Raw genomic sequence first — 12672 nt, forward strand, 5'->3', positions numbered from 1 at the left:
AGCGTCGCTTGGGAAAGGCTTAGGCCACGGGAAAACTGAGCGGCAGCGACTACCTCCTAACATGGTGCTGCCCTTCAGAGTGTTTGATAACTTCTAGCTACCCCCTTGCTTCTGTCCGTGTACATGGCCTTTCGAGAGACCTCAAAGCCCATGCAGCCCTTCCCGCGTCTGTGCAAACAGGAGGCTGCTGATGGCTTGGACAGACCCTGTTGACAGAGCCACTAATGAGATTCTCCTGCAGTATTGACATTGCTGACAATCCCCTTCTTTTTGAAAGTACTGCAAAAGAGTTTCAAAAAGAAATCAATCACACCTGACAAAAATTTCCTCCCCCAAACAGAAGTTTACTGACTATATTCTATTATTCATTTTATATTATATATACATGTATATGACATTAGTCAATGTTGTGCTATTTTAAAAATCATCTCCTGCTTTCCAAGAAATTGTACAAAACATGAAAACTATTAACAGTTTGCTAATTAACCAACTCAACATCCAATTCACCATATTCATTCAGATATTACCCGTGACTCGGGAACTTCTATCTGTACTGGCATTTGACAAAGAAAGTAAAGCAAAATATCAAAATATTAGCAAATTTGGAGCTGAAGCTTCTTGGCTGAAAATAATATTTTCACTTAGCAAGAAACGTTGTCCCCTCAAGAGAAACTAGCATATCAAGACTATGTCTCCGTGAAAAGATTTTACTGGGAATTTCTGTTCTCTGGTGACAAGAACCTGGTTTGAATTCATTCATTTATCCAACAAAGTAATTTCTCATGATAAACTTGCAACTATCAGCACAACAGGATACATTTTCATAAGAAAAGCATACTCCCCGCTGTTTGTGAGGCACGTATCTGTCTGCAGCTTCAGAGAGCAATTAGCTGATGCTAACAGACCTGTAAATAGTTCTTTCACAAATGAAATGTACGTAGTTTTTCTATGGAAAAAAACATGTTTTTCAAGGATGTTCCGAACTAAATGTAGTCTAAAACCCCTTATTTTGAGCAAACACTCCACTTTTTTGGACAACAATTGCCTCATATTTCTTCTTTTAAGAAGAGACATGTTTGAGATGAGAAAGTGGAAAGACACAGGCTGGAATCACATATTTGTACCAGGAGACTACTCAGCACATAGCGTGGCTGCATACACAGAGAGTGTAAGATGATCAAGAATGTGGACTTTGGAGGCAGACAGGAAGACCTGGGTTCAAATCCCAGCCCCAACAGTTATTGGCATGTGCCCCCAGCACAGTGAAGACTATGAGAATGTTCACCTCTTCCGAGGCGGAGTATGTAGAGGCTCAGTGACCAAATTCTGGCTAATGACTTGTGGTGGACGTGCTATAAGACACATGTAGGTACTGCTCTCAGAACGTGACACAAGGCCCTCCAGATCCCTGAGTGACCACCTACCTGGAAGGCAAGTGTCATCAGCAAACCAGACACAGCAGAAATTAACCTTTTCTTGGAAGCCACTGAGATGCGGGGATGGATGTGTTACCACGGTACAACAGAGCGTTGCTCTGACTAATGTTATTGACCAAGTTACAAAATCCCCTGTGCCTCAGTTTTCTCACTTATGAAATCGGCATAATTAAGAATGCTTTTAACTAGGAGATTGTTCTAAGAAGACCCTAAGAAAGTGCTTAACTTAGCACAGCCCTGGCATGTGGTAAACACCCAATAAACATTAGCTCTGTGTGTGTGCGTGTGTGTGTGCGTGTGTGTGGGTGTGTTGACTACAGTGGAAAGCGTATTGAGAGGTAGACGTGGAAGGGGGAGGAGGGGCTGTTCCCACAGGAAACGGGAACCAACAAAGCAGAAACCTGCCTTAACAGAACTGCAGGAGCAGGTCAGAAGGTGATGCGCAGAGAGAGAGTTCAGGTGCCAGGGAACCATTTCCTAAATCTCTTCCACCTCTGATTAGGATTCGAGCTAGCGCATGAGGAAGAACGGGGGCAACGGGGAGATGCCCAGCAGGCCGTTCGATAACGCGGTTGGGAGGGGACTCTGACCTGGAGATACAAAGTTTGGAGACACACTATGAAATTGTTAAAATGAACGCGGTGGCTCCAGATGTACTGACGTGGAAGGATAGCCGTGGTCTCCCAGAAAAGAAGCAAGTTATAGAACAAGGTGTATGCTATAGCTGCTTGTTAAATTCGTATAGAAAAAAATACTTAATCATCTCATCTGGAAGAGAAATACACACACACACACACACACACACACGTCTGAAAAGAATATGCCAAATTATTAACCCACCGCTATGATAAGATAAGGTTTGGGTTAATAGATAAGTGAAGGACTTTCACTTTTACAGGTATAAACTTCTGCACTGTTAGGTCTGGTTGCTTACAACGAGCATGTAATCCCCCGGATCCCACTTCACTCCACCCCTCTCTTCATCCCCAACCCCCAACCTCATCCTGAATCCCCTCCCAGTGGTAGAGGTTGGTAACAGAAGAGGAAGTCAGTTTTGAAGGATGATGTCGCATTATTTTATAAGGAAAAAGGGCTGATTTGGTGCTTGATTTTAAGCTGCATCATAACAGCAGTATCATTATGTTCCCTGGAAAGTTCTGTCCCTGCTCCCTGAATGTTTAGACTCGGTCAGCTCAGCTGTAAGTCAATTCAGATGATTGGCAGAACACAGAAGCCTGTGCTCACATTGTCACTGCGACCTCCTAAGAGTCACTCATTGTGCTCCGAGGATTTGAAAGTCTCAGGTAATAGCCACAAGTCCTCTGTACTAATCAAGGAATATTAACAACTCGCCACATTGTGGAGAAGCGTGTCCCTAGAACAGGAGCTAATGAACCCATGTGAACAAAGGAAATTAACATAAACAGGAAGATTAGGTAGCTTCAGGTAACAACCTAGGAAGATTGTCCTCAATTTTTCTTAAATTAGTTAGCGTAATCACCCAGCACAGCACCAGCGCACACTCAGTACGTATTTTGCAGAATGGGTTTTGAAACATCCAGGCCTCTATTTGACCAAGACGATCATTATCCCAGAACTAAACTGTCGGAACGCCAAGATGGAAATGTCGGGAAGCCAGCCAAGGGAGAAGCTATGTATCCCCATGCGAACTTCTTCTATTTCCCGATTATATAAAGCATAAACTGATGGACTCAGATGGGGCCTTGACGTCCCCGTGTCCAACAGCCAGACCAAGTTTTGTTTAACCACCATTAATTAACAAGCGTATATTCTACACAGAGTGATATATAATAATGATTTGCAATGGAAGCCATACCAGCAAGGCAGACGCAGGTGAAGTTGGTTCCGTCTTGCTTTTCCTTCGCGTCAACACAGCTGGCGTTGTTCCGGCAGGGCGTCCTCTGGCAGGCATCAAATTCTTCACAGAAGGTGCCCACGTACTCTTCGTCACAGGTACAGGAGAAAGTGGCCTACAACACAAAAGTGCAGCGTGTGTCACTTGAGTTCTCTCGGATGTATGCTTCGGCTGCGAAACTCCAAGTTCAAAAGCTCTGCTTCTTTTTACAATAATACCAGCACTGAGTATTTTCAACCACATCACTGACATCGTGATCCAACTAAAATTAGAGCTTCAAAAGAAATGGTGTATATTTTTATAGTCTAATTTCAAACATTTATTTTTATGATTCCTTACTCATATTTATTTCAACCATTTTCAGTCTTCCTAAGGTAGAAGGATAACTTTATTTTGAGCAAAAAATTATGAAGTTGTGTTGAGGTGACATGAAACTAGCAATTTTCCCAGAGCAGATACATCGTGCTACAGCCATTAAATTAGATGTCACTCCAACTAACTAATATCCCGCAGCACAGCTAGCGCTGGGGACAAAATCATCCTCAAATGTCCTAGTAGGACCACCCTTCCAGAGCACTGAATTTACTGAATCAGCCTGTATATCAGCCTCTATTGATAGCCATGCAGGGGAAACTAACAGGCCTGTAATTCAAGTCAGCTGTTTGCTTTCTGGTTTATGGTGTTAACATTCTCCCAGTAAAAGACTGTAACTCAGAGCCAGAGGACTGAATTTGACTGGAAGGTTCATTTCTGAGACAGATGTAAAATCCAGATAAAACGGAGCCTCCCTTCTGTCTCCGTCCCACCAGCCTCAGGTAGATGACACCGAACAGAATGGCAACCCCGGCTCCAAAGCCTGTGCGAAGCGACGGAGACAGACGGTTACTGCAGATTTCATGCAGACAGGAGGAAAGGAAGCCCAGGCGAACGGCATAGGCAAAGCTGACCGCTTAGAAAGAAACAAAACCAACAAAAGCGCCTCTCCCAGCTCTCCCCAAGCCCCACACACAGCAGGCAGGTGGTCAACTCCCTCCTTTTCCAAAGCCCCGCCCCCAGCCTCTCCTAGGCCCACCCCCCGCCCTGTCCAGGTCCCCAGCTTCTGCTCCCTAACCTTAGAGGCTCCGCCCTCTTCTCTAGGTGTTGTTACCCCAGGATCCCCACCCAGTACCTCCCAGACCACCCAAGCACAACTCAGCGCCTGTCCTTCCTCCTGAAAGAGAAAGCAGCCTTATCCTTTCTTCTCTTTGATATATATATATTTTTTGTCTCTCACCAAGTGTTAGGGTTCTTGTCCATTTCTTGATAAATCTATTGCTGCACATTTAGATTTCTTTGTGGTTCTTATTAATGAGATATTTTCTTCATCCCTTTCTTGCAATACCCACCGTACTCGATAGTGATTGTTAATGACATGGAAAATATTAGCTATGCTACCGGTCGTCACGCTGAGCTCTCATTACAGGTCAGAGAGTTTTTCGTTGACTTTCTTGTGTTTTCTAGATAAAACAAGCATCCCTCCAAAGTGCATACCAATTGCAAATAATGATACAATATCTCTTTTCCTTCTCCAGTTCTCATGATTACCTGGGTGGTTCTTTTAGAATAATTCTGATTTCAAAGGGAGGTTTGTAGAATTTACCATTTAGTCGATGCTGGAATGATTACTCAATTTTATCAAATGCCATTTTGGGTTGTATTAAAAATAAGTAATTTTGAGATAATTTTATAATTTAAAAATTGTCGAGTTGAATGTTTAATTTCCCAAGTATGACTCAGCCTTGCATTCCTGGAAGGGACACACCCAGAGGCCATTATGCAAAGCTGTTTCACGCTGTGTTCTATATGCTGTGTTCTATATGCGGTCCTACTTCTAAAGCCTCCCGCTTCACTTGCCCCTCCCCAAAGACTCCTTTTCTAAGAAAAACTGTCCCTTTCACGGTGAGATCCCGTTTTACACCATAAGGAAAGGGCTCTTGCTGCAGAGACTAAACCAGGAGTGGATGGACCTCTGACTTCAGTGACCAGCCAAGAGCCAGACAGCCCAGCAGGACATTTAGCTGGCCCAAAACTGCCAGATTTCACGTAGGTGTGTTTCTTTGGTTAACTGAATGTGTTTTTGTTCCAAGCATATGATAAATCCTCGTAATCTGCACAGCCAAGTCTTCTTTAGCTTAAGAACATGTTCTTCAATTATATCTTAGAAACCCAAACAATGGGACTAAAAGCAATGTTTTTTCTTAAGTTAGAGCTAAATGTTCTGCCTTCTGTTTCTGTCCTGGCTCACACCTCTTTGTGGCCAGTGGAAACTCCCTCTGCCTTCTAGCAATAGTTGGCTTCCTATCTGATTTTTCATGATGTCCTGAGTTTCTTCTTTGTGTGTGTGTCTGCAAAGACCTTGTGGTTGAAAGCTGAGAGAAAAGCAGCCTTTTAAAACAGGAAACTCCTTTTCTAGAACAGTCTTCCAAGGAAAATCTTGTCCTGGTGCAAATGTACAACACGGTGCACACCTCGGCCATTTGCAGGGGATGTGCCTGGAGCGCTTGGTGTATCTGGGCCTTAGTGAGCGACTTCGAAATGTAAACACTGGCACACCCAATGCACACAATTCCAGAGTGGCCTCAACATCATAATAAATTGCCATGTGTCATTATTTTTGGAAGCTGTGCTCTAAAATTTACTTGGTTTGTATCCAGACGTTCCATAGTGCAGATAAATTTCTTTGGTTGTTTGGGGGATATATTTTGCATATAATTTATCTGGTGAGTTCAGTGGAAACTATGTTGCTTGTGAAAGTAAATTATTAAAACCCACAAATCAAATATCTTCTATTTCATTTTGATTGAATTTAAAGCTAAAACAGAAGCCATACATTTTCTTTTACTTTGTTTTAAGCAGGAACCTTGAAAAAAAAACTCATATAAACTGTTGAAACAATTGCTTTTGACCAAGTAAAACACGGAATTAATTCTTAACTTTAAATTGAATAAGGAAGAAAATGAAATAAAAAAGTTTACATACCCATGACCATAAAATTTTAGTTAAATCTTTGTGTATTCTATATCATGTCTTCATAAAGTTAGATTTCTAAGTCTATTTTCTAAGAATATTTCCTATAAATATTAAAAGGTTTCTTTTAATAGTTTCAAGACTGTTGACTTGCAAGAGGCCATGAATATTTATTAGGAAGCTATGTTTTTAGTATATTTGTTGTGGAAAACTGTTTGATCACAGAAGCTTTAAACTGTTATGCCAACCTTGAGAAATTTAATCCACTATCATGATATGTCTAATCTAGGTCCAATTAACTTAACCAGCATAAGAGACAAAACGAACTTACTTAAAATTAGTAGCTTAGCTAAATTACAGAACGAGACTTCTTTGCAAAATTACTGTACATTTTATATGTAAAAGTCTACCTCAAATAAAATGAAAAGGGACTCTCAGAGATTAATTTTAAAACTCAATGCAGAATCTCAATTTTCCCCAACAGCTAGAAGTCAAGCGTTCCATTTGTATGTTCCTGGAATGTTTTTCAGATCACGGTAAAAAGCTTACTCGGAAAAGTTCTCGGTTAAAAGTGTTAGTCATCCCTGCGTTCATTCACTCCCCTGCTTGCCACACTGAGCACTTACTATGTGCTGGGCACTGTTCTAGGAGCTGGAGACATAAAAATGGACCTGACTCTCCCATGCAGATTATATTCCAGTGGGAGCGACTGGCCACTAAGAAAATGAACAAGAGAACAAGGTAGTCAGTTAGGTGCTAAATGCTATGGGAAAAATGAAGTGGAGGGGGGAGTGGTGGGGGCCTGTGGGGGGGCATGCTGGTGCTGAGAAGGTGACAAAGGGGTGAAGACGTAGCAGTGGAGGAGTCCAGGGGAAGAGAGTCCAGATAAAGGGAAGCATCAGTGAAAAGACACCAAGCTGGAGCCTAGCCCAGTGCCCTCCCCCACCCCCACAAAAAAAGCCAGAAGAGGCCCGTGTGGCTGGAGTAGAGCAAATGGCAGGGACAAGAGGGAAGAGGGTAACTGGGGCGGGTGCAGATCACGCAGGACAGTGGTTCTCAACAGACAGCCCATTTCACCCTCCAGGAGGCATCTGACAATGTCTGGAGATATTTTTGGTTGTCACACCTGGGGGCTCGCTACAGGCATCTAGCGAACAGAGATGAGGGATGCAGCTACCCTGCACCGCACAGGACGGGCCCCCGAACCAGGAACCTTCTGGCACAAATTCAGTAGCGTCCAGGTTGAAAACACTGATGTAGATAGAGCTTTATAAGACACTGTGAGGCTCCTGGCTTAGTATCAAGTGGAAACCACAGTTCGCATGCCCCCAAAGACCCCAAATTGTATTGTACGTAGTAATGTCACTTTACGCTACTGCTTTCGTTACTGTGGTTGATTTTATTCTGATAACACCCTAACCGTGCCTACAAGTATCCCACAGCCCTCTGAAAGCACATGTCAATGGCCATTGAGTCAGGCTGACTTCGGTTCTTCGGTGTTGATAGTATGATGGTAGCACATCTGAGATGATCTTCCAGGCAGTTTTACTCAGCGTTAGAGAATAACTGGCTCTTGCCAGATAATTTAACTGAAGCTGGATGTCCATTTTTATTCTCTAATCCCACTCACTCAACGGTTTTTGCACCCTGCCACATGCCAACCAGTATCGCATGAGAGAGGTGTTGTAGAACAGGAGACAGTCCCTGCTCTCCTGGAGCTTATATGCTGGCTTATATCCTAGAGTGACATCAAAGAAATGCATACTATCCTGTCACAGAGTGGTAAGTGTCATTTCTGCTACAAAGAAATGTTCATTGATACAATTGGCTAGAGCAGTGGCTCTCCACCTTCCCGATGCCGCGACCCTTTAATACAGTTCCTCACGTTGTGGTGACCCCCCAACCATAACTAAAGCATAGGGATTAATCACAAAAACAATATGTAATTATATATGTGTTTTCCGATGGTCTTAGGAGACCCCTGTGAAAGGGTCGTTCGACCCCCAAAGGGGTCGCGACCCCCAGGTTGAGAACTGCTGGGCTAGAGAGTAATGGTGGGCTGCAAGGTGACTTTTATCTCAATCCAAGACTGGTTGGAAGGGCCAATGTTTTTAAAGACTTGTACCTACAAAGAATTCAACCCTCCCTCCACATTCTCAAGGTTTTGCTTTACCCTTAACATCAAACGCAACCATCAGAACACTGAACCCTGGAGTGTAGTCTCTCGCTCCCTCTTGCTCTTTCACTGAGTTGAAAATGAATTGTTTTCACTGAGCTACTATTTCACCTTGTGCTATCAACTAAATATTGAAAGGTCTTATCAGAAACATACCTAGTAGGTTTAACTACTGTTGCATTTACCATGAAGATACAGTTGGGAAAAGTATGTAACTACATTTTTTGTGCCCTGTTTGTAAAGCTCTATCCAAGGAAATTCACTCATTTAAGTGCCAGTAAGAATTCTGCCAGTCATGAGAGCGGATGCTTTGTCCCCGTGAACAATGCAGGTCATGTGGCTGCCCTTTTATTTTTCTGTTGGATCTGGCTGCGGTAAGTTTGGAGTCCACTCGGGGTTCAGCTCGAGCAGCCTTCCAGGGTTCTGTGACCTATCTATTTCCCCACTCTAACTTGGACACTGCTTTCTAATTTATATCTTCTCTGACGCCGGTTTTCATTTTTATATTTCAATACCCTATAAAATATACAGCCAAATGTATAAATAAATAAACTCCACCTCATGTCATACGAGGCCCTGGACACTGGGCCTCACCTTATCTTTTCTGTCTCATTCTCTGTAATTTTCACCTCTCGAGAAAGCCTAGTTATTTCGGACAAATCATCCCAGCGAGATGAGTTTTCTGAGAACCTTTCTTTCTATCTTTAAGAATCAGAATTTATTTTGCTTTCTCCCTTAAACAAAGTATACAGAAAATAGTTATGTCTTTTTGCTCTCCCAGTGACATCAGTATGGACATAAAATCCCCAGCTGACTAGATACTGAATCTCATTGCATAGAGAGCTTGCTTCCATTAAATTACCTCATTAATCTTCACCACGTCTGTCAGGTGGGTATTGCCGGATCCATTTTAGGAGTTGAGAACAGACTTGACAGAGAGGTCAAGTACATTGTTTAAGGTGTCCCAGCAGGCAAGTGTAAGGTGGCTTAAACCTGTGTCATCTGATTCTAAATCCTTGCCCACTCTCAGCTGCATGCTGTCCTACCATCACTGTCGTGCTTTCTGTGTACCGTAAATGCATGTGGGGGCGCCCCTCACCCTTACTTTAAAATAAGCCCCCACAACTGTAGTGTTTAGAGCCTGCTCCAAATATCAGTCGTTTCTCTACTTCCCCCTGGCTTGCTATCTGGCTGCCTTCCTTCTCAGCATCATTGACTGTCCTGTGAGTTCACCGATTCTAATTTCCCATAGCCTTAAGAATAATCCCAAATTTATTTAAATAAGGTGTCAAAATGGAGTAAAAATATTCTTCCTGAGGGTTGAAAACCCAATCACTCATGAACAGGCTTGGCAGCTTTGACCTGGCTACTCTTCAGCAGAATCGGAGGCCCTTGCCCTCGGGGACCTCGGTTACTCACACATAATGGATGCTTGTGCGTTCGTTGGATGTGGCCGACTTTATAACAGGATGCTTACAGGTCAGCTGGCAGCAGTCCCGTGCAGGGACAGCATCCTTTTCTCCTGCTTCCTTTCTCTCTCTGATGATCTTGTGTTTTGTTAAGATAGCATCGTAGCCACTTACACATCCCTCAGCCACCCAGTCATGATAAAGGGGATACTTGAACGAGGATTAAGAGGAAAATCCCAAGTAAAAAAGGTGATTAATGGGTCACTAAACCTCTAAAAATGGGGGTGGGGGGGTGCAGATTATTTAAACCACTCCTAGCTAACAGACTCTCTGGGCCAATTTCAAATTTCATTACGGGCCAGCCTGGTTCCAAACAACATCTGGGCTACTCATAATTAAATGTCTGAACATCTGCAAGGGCAAAACTCGGGCTAATGAGTTGATAATTGTTGAAACTAAGTGATGCAGGCATGACAGTTTGTCAAATTACTCTACATGGTGCTTCGCCAAAGTAATTTCATATATGTTTGAAATTTTCCATAATTAAAAAAAAAAAAAAAAGTGTTGCTTTTATTCTAAGAGTCTGGCTAAGTCCCAAGAAAGGAAAGATAAAACTTTGAAACCTTCAAGTCGCGTTTCAGCGGCCTGTGTCCAGCTCCTGCCCACGGATCTGCCATTGCATTGGCCGCAGGGATGTGGTGCAGAACGCTGTGTGCGCATCACCCAGTTCCTCGTGTAGGGGGCCCACTCCAGAAACTGAGCTCATATCCAGGTGCCCGGAAAAGCTCTGCTCGTCCTAAGGGACCGACGAGCCTGCCCCTGGGGACAACACGAATCACGCAACTGAGCGCGCTTCCCTCTGAACAACCGAATCTTCTCGAAGAGGAGGCTCGGCCATTCCTACGCAAAGGCGAGGGTTGGCTGCCTCTCAGCTTCCCCAGCACGCCGGGGTCGCCAGCGGGGCACAGCCAGCCTAGCCCTTGGCTGGGAGACAGCAATTCCTGCTTATGGAGCCTGTGAGGGCAAATGCGGAAGACCTCTCGAAACCAGCTCCGCATACCCAGGCGGGTCCCCATCGGCTCGCTCCGCAATCTTCCGGCTCCCCGTTAATGGAGGAGCTCCAGGCGCAACTGCGCAGGAAGCAAGCCCCTCGGGCAAGGGCTTTCTGCGGCCCCTTGACCCAGAGCTTGTTCTGCTCTAAGCAGACTCTGGGAAAGGAGGGCAGTGAGGCCCCACTGACTCAGGCCACCACGCCGCATCAGTCACATTCTAGCCCCAGCTGTCCCGTCGCCCCAAATGCACTGACCCTGAGCCCGTGGAGACGGAGGCCACAGATGCGTCGTCCCAGGAATCCTCAGCCGGGGACCTGTTATCCCAACTGCTAGGTCATGGGAACCAGATCGGGTGGTCATTCAGATCTGAGATTACAGAGCTGACATACACTAAAAGCCAGATAAAGAGCAGTCACCACAGCACGTGTTTCCATTTGATTACACGTAAGTGAGCTTTGACTAAAGGGTCAGACCAGTCTAGCATGCTCTTCTAGCCTTTTGCTAAGCCCAAAGTCGGTATTTCAAGAAAGAGAAAAAATCATGTGGATGTAGAAGTTAAGACATTATACGAAAATTCTATTTACGATGTAAGAGTGCTTATAAATGCCCTTCCCCGAGCACAGGCCACACGAGAACACCTGGAATCCGGCCATGGAGACAATTGTTACCTCTTGTTGGAGCGCAGCAAGCTGTCTCAAAGGAAAACTGGCTGGGAGTTACATTTTTCAAATTCTTGTCTCTTAGCTGGGTCTTGTTCTAGTCATTACACATGTAATTTAGACAATGTACTTTCGTTGCTTAGAGCTCAGATCTGCTTTTCCCATTAGGCCTTAGACATACCATTGCTCTTCTATTTGGGTTCATTAATTGCAAATGTAGCCGCTTATCTTTCTTACAAATGAGCTTAGAACCAGGCAGATAGATCATCTACCCATCTAATCCAAAATTTGACATTCACGAATTCACAGAATTCGTTTCTTTGGCTTAAATGTGAAATTCTAAATAATAGGAACAATAAGGAATGAGAGTCCCACTCGTTACTTCCAAAGGACATCGAAGTTCACTTTATTACCCAGGGGAGAAAACAGTGAATGTCTTTCAGGAAACTTTGTAAAAGCCTTTCTTCCTAAAATTGGAGGTATGCATTGACAAAATGGAGACGTTCAAAAGCCGTTTCCACCATATTCTGCCAACGTACATGTTCTTAGAACCCTGAGTGGGGCCATAATTAGAAATAAGATTTCCAGGTACTCAACCCTCATCCTCACGTCACTGCTTCTTTGCTGCAGCATTCCAATCCATTAACATAAGAAAAGTATGACTTTCAAAAACAATGACTGTCATTGAAAATTCATCTTTTATTGAATTTCCTTGAAAAGAAATAGCTTGATCCCACAAGTAGATAACATACCACTCTATTTTCTTATATTTTAATTCCATTATTATATCAAAAGACAACGGTAAGAAAAAAGCTTTACTGAAATGGACATTTTGGTACACAAATTACTGATGAGAAGGGACCCATTAAAGAACAGAGATCCTTCCCAACATCCTCCTCGGGTTACCCCAGATGGAAAACTCACTCTGAATTACATTTTTAAATGTAAAGCAAAGATGATGAACTACAGGTAACTTTCTCTAAAGATGGAAATGCAATGGGGACAGGGCAGGGTACAAAACAATCACTTATTGAAGAAAGCCCTGCCATATGCCATGT

The 12672-nt window shown here is 43.6% G+C and overlaps 1 protein-coding gene across 1 annotated transcript in view; it reads right to left on the minus strand.

Moving 5' to 3' along the window:
* DNER (delta/notch like EGF repeat containing) overlaps positions 1-12672 on the minus strand; it is a 254998-nt gene that overhangs the window by 93963 nt on the left and 148363 nt on the right. Inside the window, exon 6 of the mRNA XM_090269254.1 lies at positions 3274-3427. Within this exon, the coding sequence (XP_090125380.1) occupies positions 3274-3427 (154 nt within the window). The remainder of the gene's footprint in view (positions 1-3273; positions 3428-12672) is intronic.

The sequence above is a fragment of the Furipterus horrens genome, unplaced genomic scaffold, assembly GCF_987537825.1.
Source record: "Furipterus horrens unplaced genomic scaffold, mFurHor1.1.pri manual_scaffold_1, whole genome shotgun sequence".
NCBI lineage: Eukaryota > Metazoa > Chordata > Mammalia > Chiroptera > Furipteridae > Furipterus > Furipterus horrens.